This window comes from Aplysia californica, unplaced genomic scaffold, assembly GCF_000002075.1.
Source record: "Aplysia californica isolate F4 #8 unplaced genomic scaffold, AplCal3.0 scaffold00184, whole genome shotgun sequence".
Classification (NCBI taxonomy): domain Eukaryota; kingdom Metazoa; phylum Mollusca; class Gastropoda; order Aplysiida; family Aplysiidae; genus Aplysia; species Aplysia californica.
The window spans coordinates 372,869-392,525 of NW_004797454.1; the positions used below are offsets into that span (position 1 = coordinate 372,869).

A 19,657-nucleotide genomic window follows, 5' to 3' on the forward strand; every position below is an offset into this window, starting at 1 on the left:
AAAAAGAAAGGAGAGATTAAGGATGACATGTTCGACAGGAGAGGAGCAAACCACACCAGAGCACCTGCCAACCACCCTCTAAAGGTTGTTGAGATTCTGTTGGCCATCCAACCTTTACTTTTAGTTTTAGACCCACATGCAATGACCTGAGAGGATCATACAGAACTACATATTATTTCTTTGTTTTTATCCCGTTTAACCACAGACAAATGAAAGATAACAAGAAGTAGAGTAGTAAGTCATGGTTCATCCAAGCAAGTTTAGAGGCAACATGCTCATTCAAGAAACTTGGATATATTATATGCAGTTGTTTGTACATATCGCAACCCCAGTGCTTTCTTGTCGTATCTCCATTTTTTAAAACATTGAAAATGTGACTTCTTCTTAAGCTCACTCCTTGTTATGAACTGTTTTCACTGTTGAAAAAAATGGAGATACGACAAGAAAGTACTGAGGTCACGAAATGTATCATGTATTTAAAACACATACAACCACAGTCAAACCTCACTGTACCGCCCCCTGTTGTACTGCCAGGTTTTGCCAGTGAACCAAAAGGAATGCCTATACCATACATAAACAGTATTTTCGCCTTCACACCGCCAACTGTCTGATTTATACGGTCTTTATTTAACTACTAATGCAAATTTACCCCACAATACTGCCAGCAAACTGACCACCAGAGCTGCACACAACACCCACTGGTTGCTCCTCAATCTTTCTCCCGCGAGAAAGAGAAAACTCTCGGTATAATGTATCACCAAGAAAAGGACACTTTTCAAACACAGATCGCACAGCAGAATCATGTTCCTTGCCATTGGGCAGTCGGGGCTGTACAACAGAAGAACCCTGTTGAATCCCCAGCCCTGCTTTTCACCAACTTCATGCCCGTCCCAAGGGTGGCGGTATAACGAGGTTTGATTGTACAATACATAACAAAATTTGTATGCATGCAACAAAAAGATTGCCACATCCCCTGATTTTACTATGTGCATGCCAGACTAGTGCATTTTGCCATGAAACCCTTCACTTGTATAGAAATGGAGTCAAACAATGAAGGAAACAAGTCAGAACAGGCTTTGCGATAAATTTATTGAGTAACACAAAGAATACATGTACGCGTTTGTTGCGGCATCATTAGAGCGGAGGCAAACACAAAAACACAACTCAATGGCTATCAAAAGCTTGTGGGCAGTTTCTCCAGCTGAAACTTCTCACTCTTTTATCTTAACAGCAATAAAGACACCATTCTTTAAAATCTGCTTTCCCTGGTAACAACAAAATAATACCATAACACTAAATTAAGTAGTACAGCTTTTGTGAATTGAAACAAACTCGATGCAAGCAGCATAAACTGGTCCCGACAATGTGAACAATAGTGCATAATACGATGCATGCAATGCGTAATTAATTCCTAGTAGACAAAGAGATAAATCTGGAAGGTAAAAACCACACAAGTTTATGAATGACCGAGAACAAGCAGACAAAACATGTATTATGAGTATGATGATTATATTGTTACTAGCTTACGTATCAGAAGAAGTAAGTACGAGAAAATACAAGGTCTCTCAGTGTTCCAATGCAAAAGAAACAGAGCTAGAAGAAACAGACAATAACACCTTAATAAAACCCCACAATTGAATTAAAATCTAACTGATTTTATTATTAGCCTTCAAGAGTTGATATCTTAAACTTCTCTCTCTACCTAATAATGATGAGGTATCATGCTAGCCTATTTGAGTTTGACTTTGTTGATAATATAAAGGTAGTTCTTCTCACAGTTCACTAAGGGCACACGTCCAATAGTCGCACCACTGACAGACCTGACCCCCCATCTACTGAGACGGATCATGAGGTCAGGACATGGTCTGATCAGTGGCAGGTCAAGACAAGACAGCCTGTGCCAGTTGAGACATTCCATATCAAGAGTAAACATCCGTACCATTATATCTAACAGGCAAAAAACTGACCAGCACAAAGTCAGAATTGCAGCACACCTAGAAATCTTTGACCAAACTTGACAAGAAAATTAAAAGTAAAAGGTTTGGTTTGGTTTGGTAAAAGTTTTATAGGGCTCGCAACCGCATCATCAAATAAAGGGCCTGTGAACAGTGCCTTTGTTAAGTAATGAAGGTTTCGAGACTTGGAATACAAACAACAATTACAGACTGCATTTGCACTGCATATATTCCTTCTGAACAGTAGACTGAATGCCATTATTACCCCCACCAGAACCTGCAACATTCTCAGCTTCTGGGGATGCATAAAGGCAAGCAGCCATTTTACAGGCACTCAACATACTAACACGATCCTCCACTGTCTTAGACTGGAACCATCCACATTCCCATCTGGGAGAAGTGATGAAAATTTGAGAAAAGAGCCTGTGCAAGGTTGGAAGCACTCTTTGGCTTGCTGTTGGTAGATCATATTGAAGAGCAAGCAAAATGGAAAATACTAGCTGGACAGGTGAGTTATCGAAAAGTCAGACCCTGCTATAAAAAGTGAACTGTGAGTGTCCATGCAAATCTAAAATCAAAGGAACAAGAAAGTCTTAAACAAAATTTAACTTGAATTCTTAGTAAATTCCAACTTCAACTTATTGTTGGTGGAAGCGAGAGAGATGGAGGGATGGAGAGAGACCAACTTGATTTACAGCACAAAAACTACATAGGAACATACATGACAAACAGTATGAAGAGTATGATGCTTTTAATAATGAACGTTATTTTTTTCGGTGCGTAGTAAGAGACATAAAACTTGATTAAGTACTCATATATACAAGGTTTGACAATGTAAAACAGCAAACACTGTAGTAACAGCTAATGTCCATATCTTAAAAATACTTGGTACTAAATGAACACAATAGAAATTGCACCCAAAAAAGGCAGCGGAATACTTGCGGTTGACTTTGCAAATCGGGGCCGAAGACGTGTGTATAAAGTAAAAAAAGAAAAAAAAAAAAATCAACTTAATTTGACATTGCAATGTGCTGAAAAGCACAAAATGGGAAAAAGCAATAAAAAAGTAACCATGCATAGCTGATGAGTATGGCAATAGGTAATATTTTCAGCAAAATATGAAAAGCATGAAAGGGGCCACGGAAGTTGGATCATTGTTTTGTTTTTTTTAAAAAGGTTTGTACATCCACAGGGAAACAAACCCACACAACTAGAATAGAATTACACGAAGAAGGAGGAGGGGTAGAGCAGAGCAACACAACCTAGGACTTTCTTCAACACAGAAAGCACATTGAGAACAATCAGCGGAATTTTTTTAAAAAAGTCACCCACAATTTAGGCCTCACACACACAAACCCAAAGATGTGTACGACTTGACAAGCCTCTCACACAAGAGTTTCTGATCTCATCTTGTGATCAGGATTTACAGACGGAACAAAGACTGTGACAACACAACTGTGAGGCAGAGATCAGCAGCAACCAGCAGTGGCAAAAAGATTACCTCCCACCCACCCGTGTAACCTCGGCAGATTAAGAATGATACAGAGGGAATCACCCCCCCTCCCCTCCATCTCCTCAAAACTTTTTGCATTACAAAGGAAGTTATTGCTGGGTGGACATGACTGCATCTTTGACACATCTGCTCTCAACGTTGGATTGTTGATTTTTCACTTATGAAACCAAATTCTCTGCGGCCAACTAGAACACCCGATAGATACGATGAACATGCTTTTATGCAATTTCAGACATTACACACACCTACTTATGCACAAATCTATCATTAAATACAAATCTTACCACAAACAAAAGAATAATGATGTAAAAATGGTAAGAAAGCATTAAGGCAATGATCAGTATATATGAAGAACAAAAATATAATTGTAAGTATAATGAAATTTGTTTCTGTCAAGCATATAATGTCCGGTTCAGATTCAGATTGTCAAGGAAAATAAAATTTCTCACAATAGTAAGACGTTATGGAATAAAAAATTGTTCCTTCTAATGAGTACTGAGGGGAAAAAATGAGGAAATTTTTTATTTGTTCTAGAACAGGACACTGTGTGTCAACAAAAATGAAAATGTTGGGCAGAAAATGGAGGCTTTAAAAAAAGAGCAATAATTCAGGGCTTGAAGCCATCTTAGCACCCAAAACTCTAGACTAAACTTAAATTTAGCAAAAGTCAATAAGGACCACATTTATGTCAGAAAGGAGACTCACTGAAGGCCACAAGGTTTGTCTGACGCGCACAGCATTATCACACAATTTTACACTGAAGATCTTCTTTAGGCTTGCTCAAAGCGTGTGGGGAGAAAATTTGTACTTACAAAACAATAGACAAGGCCTATGACATTAAAGTGGGAAAATTATTCTTTTCCTATCAGGACTCATTGCGTGAATGAACGCACAACCAAAGCACACAATGCTGATTTCAGCAAACCACAAGGGGCCTTTTAATGAAACAATCACACACATTCTTAGGATAAGATGCAGTTTAAACATAATATGCTTATTTTCCACAAACAGAACAATGCACTTGATGTGTAAGTAGATGATACAATGAGTATGTTATAAAAATGAACTGTGATAATGGCAAATTTTACACAGTTCTCCCTTGTGTACTTTGGCGGCCATACACAGGAAGCACTCACGGCAAATTTGAGATGTTACTCTCTAGCTGTGAACTGCAACTCATAGGAACTACCAGGCCACACTAATCTATAAAGAAAGCTACAAAAACATGGCAAGTCTTCTTAAACCATTGCCTTAGAGCATTTTACAACGACAATGCGCTTGCACTACTAGCTTTTTTAAATATTTATTCAGGATATAAAAGATTAGAAACCCTTTCGCACCAGACTTCTTTCTACATCCGGTTTAGCATTTCACATCTGCTCATCAGTAGGCCTACTGCATGATGAAAGACTCGTTTACTTTTCAAACTGGAGATATCATCATCATAGGGAAAAAAATGTCTTTTAACTTCAGACCAGCTCGAAATGCCACAGTACTCATTTCTAAATAAGATTTCAACAGACTTTCAGCCAGTAACTGAGGAGTGACCAAAAGGCAAATGGTTCATATTATAGAAAACTGTTGATACTTCAGATTTATAGCCTGCCTAAGCTAGACTTCTGTAAATTTATCATGACAATTATAATAAAGTGAGTAATCACTCGCACCATCATGTCCACATATAGATATTCTCTATAAACATAATGCAAGTTATCTAGTTGATTTGAACTATTAACTAAGACTAAAATGAGGGCAGTGTCAGCAATATTAGAATGTGGCATAACTCTTCAGATACAATCTTTGCTTCAAAATTGTTAAGACAGAACAAAAAGAAATGCAGCAAACATCTTTAAGAGATTGAGGAAGTTAAAGAGAAAGAATTTTGAAAAGAAAAAGGGCATAAAGAATAAAGATGAGTAAATGAGGTAAAATAAAATGTTCCGAGGGATAGAGTCTAGACATAATGGTCCAATGTAGTAAAAGTACGTGACACACCTTACTCATGACAATTTGCTAGCCCCGATACAAAAAGTGTGGACAAAGTCAAAAGTCAATGTATTTGATTTTTCTTTAAATGCTGTCATCAGCGCTTTCTTGATTGTATCTGTCGAAAAATTCCTATTCCACCAACCACTACTTCTTGTGATTAGTCTATTCCTGTTTCTCTGTACCATCCCCAGAAGAAGTGATTTTCTTTTTCTGGACTTCCTTGATACGACTTTCCTGTGGTACAAAAGAAAATGGCACCATATTTTAAACATAAAGGCAAATTGCTACTCCGAAGAGATGCAAAATAAGTAGGCAATATATCTTAAATGGAGGAAAAAATTACACTGGAGTTGGCTGAAAAAAAGAAGTTTATTAATCCCAAAACAGCGGTAAATTGAAAAATAAAATCCTAAAATCGGCTGCTCCGCAAATTTTGGTTTATGCATACTCCATTGGCAAAATTGTGCACCACAAAGGGGGGGGGGGGGGGGGAGAAGAGAGGAGATCCTTTGAAACTCCTCAAACAACTCTTGTTCAAGAAACCCTGTTTCAGATGCATGACTGTAGCCCAGCATGATACCGACTGAGCTAACAGAATGTCCACAAAGGGGTCAGATTTTCATTATTACTAATATTACTGTGGCCACTTAAAAGAGGCAACCATTTAACCTCCTAGTTCAACACACCCCAAGTTTCAGGAGCAGATCTTGGAGGCCATAGAAGCATGAAATCCCTGTCCTCTTATGCTACTAGTCACTTTGTTGTCAACACCTTTTGTCTTTATGTTTAAACATCTGACTTAACAGCTCAGGCATCTGGGCTTCAGGAGGGAGGGAGGTAGCCTAAATGGCTGGATAAATTGATAGAAAAGGGTCATATTTCTGACAGATGCAGGACTGCATCCGGCTCAAATGACAACATAAACATGCTGCCAGCAGAAAAGAGGTCAAAAACAGGTAGGGGTGGTGGGCCTACTTCTGTCTACCAAAATCCTCAATAATGTTCCATAATTTGTGAATCCAAAAATCTTGCACTTAGCATAAAATATGCACACACACACACCACTGCACTACTTCAGAAAAAGGCATGATGAAAGATTAATGTAGTGCTGCACACCAAGAGACACGTTTAGTTTTTAGTCTAAGTACGAAAAATTTACAGCAATTGTAATACAAAAGTTTAAATGTAATACCGCAGACACTGATTATTTTCAAGCTGTGGATAGGAACCGAAAAAAAAACAACAACACCCCCCCCCCCCCCCCCTCTCAGCAAAAACACAAACCAAGAAGTAAGTTTAATACTGGTAAAAGTTAAAACTGTCAAGTTGATAAGTCTTACAAAAACAGGAAATGGCGTATCACATTCTACGAAAGCATTCTTTCCAATTGTTAATAATTTATAAATTTCTCAAAATAAAATGACACTGTTTTCAGTAAAAGTTCAGTAAAGTATTACATTACTAATTCAAGAAAAAATAATGGTCAGTGTAACTTAGATGAATATAAACTGACTGTAAAAAAACAACATACTTCAGACTAGTAGCATAAAATGACGCATTCTACACCAGGAATAATCTAACTATAACCTACATGCTCTGCAAGTCTTTCCTGCAAGCTTCTCAGCTGCTCCTCGCGGTTCTTCAAAGCATTTTCCATCTTCTGCACCAGTTGTTCCTGCAGCTCATCAGTAGATGGGCCTCTGTTCTCACTGGCAGTACACACTTCATTGATGTGGCTGGCCTGAAGAGAGGAGGGAAACCAAAGCAGAAATAATTAGTTTGAGGTTTAAGTAAGAATTTTACAGCCTTTTTTATACAAATAGGTTATATATATAGGTTCCAAAGATTAGAGGTTACTACTAGAGTAAAAACACAAAGAAGAGGAAGAGAGATAAGGACAATGGATATTTAATGGGAAAGAGGAGCAAACCACACCAAAGCACCCACCAACCACCCACCCACACAAAGAGTACATCTACCAGTTTTAAAGGGGGGAAGGAATGAGATCAGCTTAAAAATGATATGGAAAGGAGATGTGTGCATATGGTGTGAACCTGAGGGATGATTCATAGTGAATGGCCATTTACAAAGTGAGAATAACCCTTCCTCCTCATGCACACAGCCAAACAACATTGGTACATTTACTGAAAATATTAGACACGAAATGGACAATACTTTTTGCTAATGAAAACACAAACTATGCCATAACCCCCCTCCCCCTCCCCTCCATGTGCATCATGATTTTTATCACAAATATAAAGCCAAGACACTGAACATACAACATTAACAATTACTAAAAACTACAGCATATCTATGACCAAATTCACAAAAAGTAGAAACAAGCAGTTGTGTTGTATATTATATGACTCTCAACCCGAGTCATAGAAAGCTCTAGGTCCGTGAAACTCCAAGAAAAATATCCTGAACACTAAATGTTGGAAATTCCCCAAACAGTGAGTGCTCTTATCCCTCCTCTGAAACACATCTGGGACAAGACACGGTAAAAAATGTCTAAGACAGCCACCTATTATGTGGAGGAAAAAGTAGCCATCTCACACAATGCAATTATAATAATTTTTTCAATAACCCAACAACCCAGAGGGCTTTACGTGGAGGAAAAAGTAGCCATCTCACACAATGCAATTATAATAATTTTTTCAATAACCCAACAAACCAGAGGGCTTTTGGAGCGAAAACTGGCTGCTCATACAGGTGATTGTCTTCAAATTACCCCCCCCCCCCCACCTCTTCATTTCCAAGTTCAAGATGCACATCGACATTATAACAGCCAACTTGTGCCGGGACAATACCAGACAATCGGGCAAAAAAAACAAGAGCAATAAAGAAGGAGCTATCCATGGCTGCCTCCTTAAATCACAACTAAAAATTTTAAAAAATACAGCTGAGGCTGCTTAAACTGAAATCTTTGGGACCAGGTCAGGTTTAGTTTTAGTAAGAGTTTTACGGCACTTGCAACACAATAAGGTCATATAAGTGCAGAAGATTAGAGGTGTTACGAGAGAGTAATAAACATAAAATAGAAGGAGGGGAGAAAAGGACGATAGATGTTTAATAGGAAAGAAGGAGCAAACAACACCAGAGCACCCGCCAACCACCGGCGGTCCAGGTCAGTTGGAATTTCTAGGACAGAGCCACGTTTTCAGTTTAAAGAGGGCTGCTTAAATAAAAATGAGTGTTGAACTTGTACAGTTGGGAATACCATGCCTAGAAGAAAATTTCACTTTTTAGTTCAGTAAAGAGTTTTACGGCACTTGCAACACAATAAGGTCATATAAGTGCCGAAGATTAGAGGTGTTTCACTTTTTGAAAGTTTTACTTCAGCTACTTCAAGAACTGCAATTTGAGTGGCAGGCTATGCGTGCATATATTGTATTATTGTGATTTCTCTTCGACATTATCAGATTGCTTAATCTGCCGAACGCTCACACAGAACAGATGAAAAGTAGACAAGAAAAATGAAAAAGAAATCCCAATGCCAGTGATGTTAAGAAATACACCATGTGCAGTCACATGCTCATGAGTGGGGGCCTATGAGAACTAGCTGTGCTGAGGCAATAGTCCATGACTAACCAAAGATCATAGGGCCAATGTCCACTCGCTATCCCATACATAATGATGTGTGACACAAGAAGGCAAACAGTATACTGGCAATGCCTCTCCCTAGCCTGCAATCAACACAAAGTGTGTCCTAGTCTCTCTTTCTTTTGTTTTGCTATCTTGAAGTGCATATTTTTTTTAATTATGCCTTAATAATTTGCATTACTTGAGGGTTGCTTGTGAAAATTTAGAAAACATCCCTTGAAATTCTTTTTGGTTTAGAAATGAGAGGGGTTTTTTTTTGGCCAATCGATAAGATTTCTTACAAAAACCACCCCTCCCCCACCCAATTTTCTTTCTTAAATGGGGAATTTCGTTTTCTTTCAGTTCACTGCTGTTTTCAGCTTACACTGTCTCTACTGTACCTTTGATGAAATTACTGAGGATAAGTTTTTCACTACCAACAAACAACTAGGCATTACAGAAGAGATAATGAGACTTCGAAGGCTAACAGAGTGGATAAAAAAAGTCACTATATAATGTTGTACTTTCTTGAAAATCTAGACTTCCAAACACAAACGCACGCTAGGAGTGGCTAGCGGAACTGGTGTAACACATGATGGTGATCTATTATCTAAATCCAGCAGTGTCAGAAAAACCAATGGGGCCATCAGATATGTCAAACAGGCCACGAATAAGTAAGTGCACTTCTCGCAAAAAGAAATCGAACACCCACTAGACAAAAAACATGCAAAAATCAAGTGAAAAAAAAAAATTACTAGGATGAATTTTGTATTGATTTCAAATGATGACCTTTGCGCTTTGATAGAACTTAAGCCAGTCCCCATTTTTTCCCTCAGTAAAATTACTTTCGATGATCAAAATTTCAGCAAAGGTACAGGATTAAATAGTAAACAGGCCTGCAACATTTGTAAATATGAAACAAATTAAAAAATTAACTTTTCTGCTTTTGCTGATTTTACCGGTAGACTGCTCCGTTAATGAGAGTTTCATGCCCTAAAGGTAATAAATTCTAGACATGGTCAAAAAGAGAAACATTACCATAGCCATAACAATTTTACAGGGCAGCTAAAATAATTTTCCTACCATCCTGTTCAGTTTCATGGCCATACTTACTATTGTGCACAAATGAGTAGTTAGCATTTTAGTAGCAATAGTTCAACTTGACTTATTTACCCCTTGGAAATCCCAGGTTAAGTACTCTGGCAATGAGGGGGCTTAGTAACCACAACACAGGAGGCAGGAGGCAGAATAACAGACACAGCAAGATAAAATAATCCATGTGTCATGACGCGGTGGAATCAGGCACTCGTCAATTTTGGGGCATATGGAGTTATTGGTATTATCTTAAAGCCTGTTCATTTTCCTTGCTTTTATGTCATTTTAACTTGGATACAATCAAGATATATTTGTGATTGAAGGAGGTGGAGGTCGCCTAGTTTCAGAGGTAAAATTAGCGAGAAAGTTGAGTTATCGCCTTAGCTTGAGAGTCCGCGGAAACTGAAAATTGACATCTTTTACTTTTATGTTTTTAACTCATTCGCTACACCGAGCCGTGGGCAACGGCGCGGCGAAAGTGTCTTCCGTACGCCAAGCCGCCCCCGAAAGCTCGAGAACCGACCTATAATTCTAGCTTAGATTTTTATTTCAATCCACGTATTCATGTCAAAATGTTATAATATAACATTGACTTCCAGGTCAAGCGTTTCCACCGAAAATCGGAAGTTGAGATTCAGTTTTGAAACGCGATTTCGTAGTTAATTATAGTCCAGACACCAGTCTTAGTACTTTTACACCACAAAACGTATAATTATTTTGCTCACTAAAGGCACTGTTATTGAGAAATCAATATTTTTGAGTGCTAGATCTAGGTATAGATCTAAATTGTCAAAATATTTTTTTTTCTACCCCAAATCATTACTTTTTAGTGAAATTACACAAAAAGGGCCAGTCAAGACATGTATAGGTTTATTCCAAATGCAATTCTGAATAATTCCATATAAGATATGAGTGTTTTTTTCTGTTTGTGATCCTTTTTTCAACACTACAAAATTTTTTTTTTTTTTTCAATATCGGATGTTATGATCCAAATGTAAAAATATTGTGGAATGTATGCAAATAACTGCAAATTTTTCAATATTTTCTGATTCTATATTAATTTATGTTTATTTTGATGTACCATTTGACTAGGTGCAAATATTTTTTGACTTTCCGCAAAGATTATTAATTTTTTATTTTCCAATTTTATCAGCATCCAATCAAAAGTGTGTTGCATAATCGCCTCTTACAGGAACCAAAGTTGGAAAATACATTAATAAATATTACAGATGTATTCGACAAACCATACAGAAAATTTTGATATATAATAATTAATTTGTTGATATTTATTTGAATTTGTAGCCCCAAAAACCTTTGAACGCACTAGTCATCATCTCATTCCGCCCTCCCTAAAAAAATTTGTCCACAAGCCGAAAGTAATACGTAGCGAATGAGTTAATCAATATTTTCTTCCTAACACGCTGCAAAAAATGCCAGTTTTTTTTTACTTCCATTATTTTGACGAGCACCTAATTTCACCACGCTGCCTCACATATTTAATTAATCACACACACAAACAAACCAAAAAAAGTATGCAGGTACAAAATGCCCATCACATCACCAGTAGACCCTTCTTAGTAAAAAGGAAAGTATCACTAGACCCTTCCATCTATCAAATAAAAACAGAGAAAAACAAAGTGCACAGGCACACAACTCCCATGAAAACAACCTGTGCAAGGCAGACTGTCATCCTCCTTGAACAATGTATCACACAAAAATAGAATTGTAGAAAAAAACCTCTGAGAAAAAATGTCGAATTACCCCCCTTCCCCAACAACATCAGTTCCTGAGTCGGTAACAATTATAGCTGTGTCTAACAGGAAACCAAATACTATTCAGCTCATCTAGCAGCATGGATAAAAGACTAGAGAAAAAGGGCAATGGGGTTGAGACAGAAACCAAGTCCAATTAACATAAATAAACTTTCCAAGGGCAACCACAAGCCACTCCCATATAGCAGCATAATCATGTGGGCTTTTTTCACACTTGCACATTCATACAAGTAAAGCTGGATGCAGTTCATTATATCCAACATGCTCAGACATAATATACTGCACAAAATCATGCTGCATTTATCTGCAGAAATTATCAGCAGCAGCCAGCATTGTAACACATAAGTTCGGCAGTTTTTCTGATTTTGTTTTATGAAAACTTTTTCTCAAACAAAAATCTGTCCAACCATTGTGTCAAAAAACCCCAACAACTATTGACTTAGAACTGTTGGCACAGATGACTTGTCTTTTTCTCAAATCCATCTATAAAGTTGAAACTTAGCACTAAAATAATAATGACATACACCACCAGAGACTTTAGGACAAGAGGACATGAAATTCAATTCTTAGATTTTGACACGGTAAGTCCCCGTAAAATATAGGGCCTGAAAACATGCTAGAGACTAAACTGAACAAGCACAATAATCACACAAAACAAATAAATTTCAGATTCGTTTAGAAACAAATAAAAAAACAGGAAAAGAAAGTCCAGATGAAAGAGCAAGCAAGTAACAGCCACAAGAGGGTACAGTCTGAACTCAGTGTGTAGCAACAACAGACAAGGGGCTGCATGCTATAATTGTGAAGCCACTGCTAGAGCCATTGTTTACAAAAAAAGACTTCAGCAGCCCAAAAGCTCAGCGCAAAATTCTAGGCAAGCATTGTACAAAGAATCCTTCCCTCTCCTCGAGGGTCAGAAAGTGGGGAAAAACAAGGACACAAAAAGTGTCAACGGTAGACCTTGTATTTTTCTTTTAAGAAATTACATGTCCAATAGCAAAGACTCTTAAATAATTATACAGTCAGAAGCTGTAAATGAAATGACAAATAACGGAAGTCACGAAAATCTCACAGATCAAATATCTTCGTTACAACAAAAGATCCTACTACAGAATTAAATACATAAATCTAATACAGAAAGAAATTTAAACAGGTTTAAAGCAGGGAAGGGCAAACTATGGTTCCTCACCTAAAGTGTGTATTGCAGTAATGCATTGGCTTCTTTGGAAACCACTGAAATTGTTTCATCTTTAAAGACTTGCATAATTCATGTAGGCCTATATATATCGGAGTAAAACGTCAGCTTTTTGTCTATGGAAGGGGAAAACTACAAACAAAAAACCCTTATTTTTTAAATCTTAATATCAGATTCCAGCCAAGTATCATTCTCTTTGTGCTGAGATAAATTTAAGGCAAATAGAGTTCTCACATTTCTATTAGCCCGAACATTTAAAATGTAGTCTGGGGCGAATATAGCTCAAATAAAACAATTTGACTCATAAGAAACAAAGCAACATAGGAAGCAATAATTAAATATCAAGTAACCCTGGCAAAAAACAAGGAACTTCAACTCACATGTTCCTTCAACTTAGCAAGCATACTCTTCAATTGATTCTGTCGATTTTCTTCGTATGTGCTCATTTTCTGTGAGAGTTTTATCTCTGACTTCTCCTCAAACTCCTTCACCATCTCTTCCCCAGCCTTCTGAACCTCGTTCACTCTTTGTGACTGCCATTTCCAAGTGCAGGCACAAGCAGAGGGGGCAGAGAGAAAAAGGGGGGGAAAAAGAACCAAAATGAAATAATAAAACACACATGTGTAATTCTTTTTTTTTAAGCTGACACAAAAGATTCTTGGATGTCATAATTAAGAACCCCACAAGAAATACAATTTACGCTCATTTCCAGAATGGTTAAGAAAACATACAATGATTTTTTCTTTTAAAAAATATATTCCAAAAAAATAATAAAAATCAGTATATATAAAAAAGGAAAATAACTAAAACACCAACAATATATATATATATATATAAAATGAAACAACTACACTCAAAGAAAAAAAATAAATTACTCAGACACAACAAACAATGCTATTTGAAAACTCAAATTCAATATGACTCACAAAAGGTCATTCAGCCAAGTAAGTGCAATCAGACACAGCAAGAGGACAGAGTGACTCTTTCATCTTAGAGCAAGAGCCAAATGCAATGGACCACAGGCCGAAATGGTATTAAAAAGGATTGGTCTAAAAAATACTTGACAAAAGAGAAAAGTAGAGTGATCCTGTCTATGAGAAAACCTTTTACTTCTTTTACTTCCTTTCAAAACATTTGTCGCACTAAGCCTCTTGCCAAGCCTTTATGTTTCAAAAAATCCACACTAATCAGACGATAGCACTTATTCTACACAAAGTAAAATTTTAGAGAGCCCTTTCCTTCTAACCTTGCTCAGCAAGGTGCAATATGCAAACAGTACTACTTGTACAATACAACACAAACATGTGATCTTACATTTATGACACACTTCAAAAGTCACAAGAAGTACATTGGCAATTGTACAAGCTATTGTTTTATTCAGCACAGCACCTCTTATCAAAAGCCGACCAGAGATGCTTTTCTCTTAATACCCAAAATGAGTAACATAATTTGACATAAAATTATAGAGGCAAAAATTCATACTATAGCAAAAGTGAACAAAAACTGATGCAAAATTTATTAAGAATTAGTACATAGAATGTTTATAAATAATTAAATGTTCATGACTTTCTAAAAGTACGACAGTGAAAGGCAAAAAAGGTTTGTTGTCTAGATATGGTAATTTTTTAAATTACATGCTGCACTATTCTTCAATGTTATATAACTTTTAGCAAGAATCATACACATCAAAATTAGGTGGTTGAAAACTGCTCCTAGATACTATGAAAACTTGCACATCATGGGCTGAAGTTACATTACCAGGCAACTTTAAAGGTCCCCCCCCCCCCCCCCAAATTCAGTCTAAAAGAAACAATCTCAACACAGCCTTTCTGAATGAAAATCAAAGATAGAAAAGGCCAAATTATCTGTTTATCAAGGCAAACTTTAAACTTCAAAACCACTTATGCTCATCAATGCTAAAAACTTTTGATACCATCACACTTTTGGTGCATAGGGGGAAAACGTTTCTCAGATTCAAGAATATTCTCAAACAAGTGCTTGTTCTTTTGTTCCCAAACTTGCTCATAATCAAGAAAGAGGCATTTCTCTTTGCAGATACACTTTAACAAAATGAGTATTACTGCCAAAATCTTTGTACAGTTCACAAAGGATAATAGGTAAAGAATACCATTTTTTTTAGCTTTTTAGGTCTTCGGCAGAATGATTGGCTAACAGACCTGCCACTCTATGTATGAAATCTGAAAATCAAGATGTCAGAAGGAAAAAAATCGGGATCAAAGACAAATCACCAGGTTAACTGCCAAGCCGACCAAATCCATAAAATATATCCATGTATACGTAGCGTGTGTTATTTTTTAAAATCCTGAAGTATCACGTCAAGCACTCCCAGTCCAAGTGTCTAACATACATCCCCCCAATTAGTCCCGAAAGACGCTTCAACCAGTGTGCATGAACTTGAATTGACCCTGTCAACGGATGGTCCCTGACACACCGAAGTCATGTCATGTGATGCGAACGCGCAATTGAAACAGTTTTACTGTCACGTCTTGATGACGAGCCCAACTAATGAGAGCTCTGACAAAGCTTGTTTTGAAATTAACAGCACAACTACAAATAATACTTTGTATGTTGCAACTGAAACAGTTATCAGGCCATCATAGGAGAATTCTGGGTGGAAACAAAAACTAAAGCAGATATTACAAATGTCCCAAGTCCTAATGCCAAATTGATACTACTTCCATTATAGCTGAAATAACATGAGCGAGCAACATTCCAACACAACTTGGGGCGAGCGAACAAATAAATCTGGTATTGATATTTCAGAAAATAGTGCTCCAAGTTCCTGGGTGCTTCCCGCGACAGAAAAGAAGGCATGGTAAGTCTATAGAAAAATCCGGCGCAACAGACGGAAGCAAAAAATCGGGATAAACGCGAGCGAGATTTGGAAAATCGGGATGCCTGAGATTTAGGGGCAAAAAATCGGGATGAGTAGCAGGTCTGCTAACATATGTGTATTTGACAATCCCAACTAGCCAAAAAGGAACACAAAAAAAAAGAAGTAACTGCTTCATTAATCCCATGAGACAACAAAATTATCAGAGTAAAAGCACAATATGTAGCCAGGTAAATAAATGACATTGTATGTGCATCTAAATTTGAAAGTAACTGAGAAATTTTTTAAAGAGAGAAAGTCGGATAGATTTATTCTAGAATCACCCTTCAATCTTAAAAATAGCGAATGCAATGATGGTCGCAATGGCACTGAGATCCACGATGTGGCAACATGAACTGAACCTGTGTTGCCACTTGGAGGTCTCCTGATCACACGGGGGATCCTTCAGTCTCTATACAATGATCTGAAATTCAACAATTCCCATTGGCAATTGTAAACTGGTCTTCACTCAATATTTCAATATCCGCATTATGCCAGGAAGAAACAAAAATTGGCTATGATAAGTGATATGACTTTTAGAGGCAAAACTGTCACATGTGGCTGCATATAGTGCTTCTGCTCTTAAACTTTTCAAGAGAAAATTTCAAGATACCATGAGCCAGTACCTCTACCTATCCCAAAAGCACACAGCTACTCACATGCTCCCGAAGCCGATCCTGCAGAGCCCTGATCTGAGTCTCCCGGTTCTCTCGTCTGATTTCCATGGAGCGACGCAACTTTTCCTTGGTCTTCAAAGAAAACAGTTCACTCTCACACTGAGCCTTGTTCATGACCTCAATAGCCTTCTGACGTTCTCTGGCGATCTGTTCCAGGCGCTCCGCTTCTATCATCTACACAAAACAACACAAAAAGAAAGGAGAAAAAATATCAATCCACTACATCGTAACACTGTTGGGCACCATCTAATCTGGATAACCTAAAAACCCGGAGAACGGGAGACAAAAAAGCAGGCCTTGAGGCGGACTTCTAGGGGCACAGCTTGGCTCTTTCCTGTTGGCTATTCTTTTTTATTCCCTGATGCAGTATTAAAAACAGCTATTTACAGTTAGATCTTTGTAAAACTGAAAATTCTGTTGGGATCAACGATGCAGAACAAATTCAGTAAATTTGAACATTATTTTATTAAAAATTTCTTCGGGTTTCTCAAGTCTAGACATTCTATCAGTATGTGTTTTATGGTAAAAACTGTATCGCAACCAATACAAATGAGTTTCTCAACTCCCTGCTGAAGGTATTTACATGTTAATGTTAGGGAGATATGTCCAACATGTAATTTGGGTTAAGCAACTCCCATCTCCTCTGGAGAGAACCGAAGGTTTTCAGTTGCCTAATATGGGAATAACACTGTAGAGTTTGTTGTTCAGTTGTTCATTCCAGAGTTTCTCCCACAGTCTGGAGGTGTAGATATTGAAGTCTGTCTGTGGGAGGGTGTTCTCCATTGACCCAAACAGAAGGGACAAGGATTCTTTCACCAAAAGACTGACCTACTCATTTTCTTAGATGCCGACATGGCTAGAAGTTAGCTATTTAAACAACAAACAAAAAACAAGACAACAAAAAAAAAAGGTTGAGGATAGACAAATAATTTCAACACATCCATAATTTGAGTAAACTGCCATCTTTAGTTTCAGTAAGTCTTAGTGTTTTACAGCACTTGCAACACAATAAGGTCATTATAAAGTACCGAAGATTAGAGGTGTTACAAGAGAGTAACAAACACAAAATCAGGCTGTGCGGGGCGAGCCTGGTGGGCTCATGTGACCCGATACTCTTGATGATGATGGGTGTGTTGTTTTGCTTTTTACCCACAGGTTGATTTGAATTTGAGACAATTCTGAGGAAAAATTCACTCGAATTTTCGAGATCAGTTGTCCGACATATCCGTAAAGACTTCGAAGAAAACTGTTGCCAATGCAAAGAAAATAAAGCGGTTCATTTGGCGAAAGGCATATTGTAAGAAAAGAACTATGTGTGATGTTGAGTTTTCTGTGAACCTGTTATCTGTCCCCAACTGTATATGTGTGTACATTACATGTCCTAGTAGTTTGCATTGTTGGGGTGCAAATGAGTACCAGAAGCTTCAGAATTTTTTTTTTACAATTTATTAAGCATTGATGTTATGAAACCATGAAAGAGAACCAGTCTCAATGCTGCGTAAGGTGGGGAAGAGAATGGCTCTGAATAGGCCAGCTTTTACCAGACAATCAGATATTTGATCATGTGAGAGGAGCAAGTGATTGGACCAAAGGCTCATATCTGTTTACAGAAAACATGAGGTTGATTTCAATGTTGGCACTCGAGTACTCCGCAACTCAACTCATGGTGAAAGCCCGTATAAGATGGCTGAAGATGACAGCCCTTGTAGATTTACAAGAAAGTATCATTTACCTCTTATCATTTCACTGAATTTGAAAAGCTAACCAGCCACACTAACAAAGTTCTAACATTACATTTAAACAAAGAAAAACATGCCCTGAGCTAAAGAAACTACTTGTCAATAAAAGAAATATTTCTGAAAAACCTTGCATTCCCGGCTCAGAATGTTTTAACAGTATACCAACGATATGTATCTCAAACTGTTGTGAGTGAATGATTCCAAGGCTTTTACCAAGCACTCTTGGAAACAACATTCATGACAAAATATGTTATTCTTCACAGAAAATCAATACCCAAAGACTAAATATGAATAATAATTCATCTAAAATAATCCATCATCTCAACAAGTGTCTCAAGTAGAAACAAAACATTTAAAATAAAACGAGCACACTCACACTTCTTCGTTCCTCTGCTTTCTTCAATTTGTTCTCTATCTGTTCTTGTGAAAGTTCACGTTTCTTCACACTGATGGGGGAGTTTGGCTTGGGTGTCGGAGGGCTCGTCGCAGGCTTCAAGATAACATCGAAGCTGATACTGCCATGCTTTGGTTTCTGGCTCTCTGTTGTAACAGCATTAGAAAATGATCCTCCAAACATGACTTACAGCATTAACACTGAGAAGCTACAGCATTAAAACTGAACATCAAGGAATAAAATTGTATCAGTGTATCACGTCAATGAAAAAAATATATAAATCACATACTTATGGAATTTACATGAACACAGCATACGGCCATTCCATTGTTCAACAAGAAAACACACGTCATAGTGGTTTGATCTCTAAAACAAAAAAGGAAACGGCAGAAATTCAGATAAAGCAATTTATAAAACTTAACATCTTTAGGATATCATAAAGTTTAAAATCTCCAAAGAGATTCTGATACGAGTGCTGTTATCATTTAAGTTTACTGAACACAAACCTCCAACTTCATTCCTGTCTAACGTTACTGTTGGTAATTTTTTTTCCACATTTCTACCATTTCATGTAACTTGGGCACAAGTAGACCATAATCTAGTTATGAACAGTTGCATACTTTTGGTATTCCAGAAATCTAATAATATAACATGGAAAGCTCAAATTTTGTACTGCTAATTCACAAACTAATTTTTATCATTAAATTTTGTTTTAGTAAATACTTATTCTTATAAATGACTATTATGGGTAGACTGCAAACAAGTCTAAAAAGCCAGTTCTTATACTTCAATGGTTAAGGGAATATGACAAGCACATATGAAGAATTCAACTGTGAGAGAAGCATGTACTGAC

At 37.3% G+C, this 19,657-nt stretch overlaps 1 protein-coding gene across 15 annotated transcripts in view; it reads right to left on the reverse strand.

The window, feature by feature from the left end:
* Positions 1 to 1,072: 1,072 nt before the first annotated feature.
* The window catches only part of LOC101848886 (stathmin), a 36,941-nt gene continuing 18,356 nt past the window's right edge, over positions 1,073 to 19,657 (reverse strand). For 13 of the 15 annotated variants that reach the window (XM_005098468.3, XM_005098475.3, XM_035969793.1 and 10 more), the window contains 5 exons: positions 18,787 to 18,950; positions 16,654 to 16,845; positions 13,482 to 13,634; positions 7,049 to 7,198; positions 1,073 to 5,691 (listed from right to left, as the gene is read on the reverse strand). In XM_005098468.3, the coding sequence (XP_005098525.1) occupies positions 5,620 to 5,691; positions 7,049 to 7,198; positions 13,482 to 13,634; positions 16,654 to 16,845; positions 18,787 to 18,950 (731 nt within the window). In that variant the 3' untranslated portion in view covers positions 1,073 to 5,619. The remainder of the gene's footprint in view (positions 5,692 to 7,048; positions 7,199 to 13,481; positions 13,635 to 16,653; positions 16,846 to 18,786; positions 18,951 to 19,657) is intronic. The other 2 variants (XM_005098476.3, XM_035969794.1) reach the window with 1 other exon arrangement.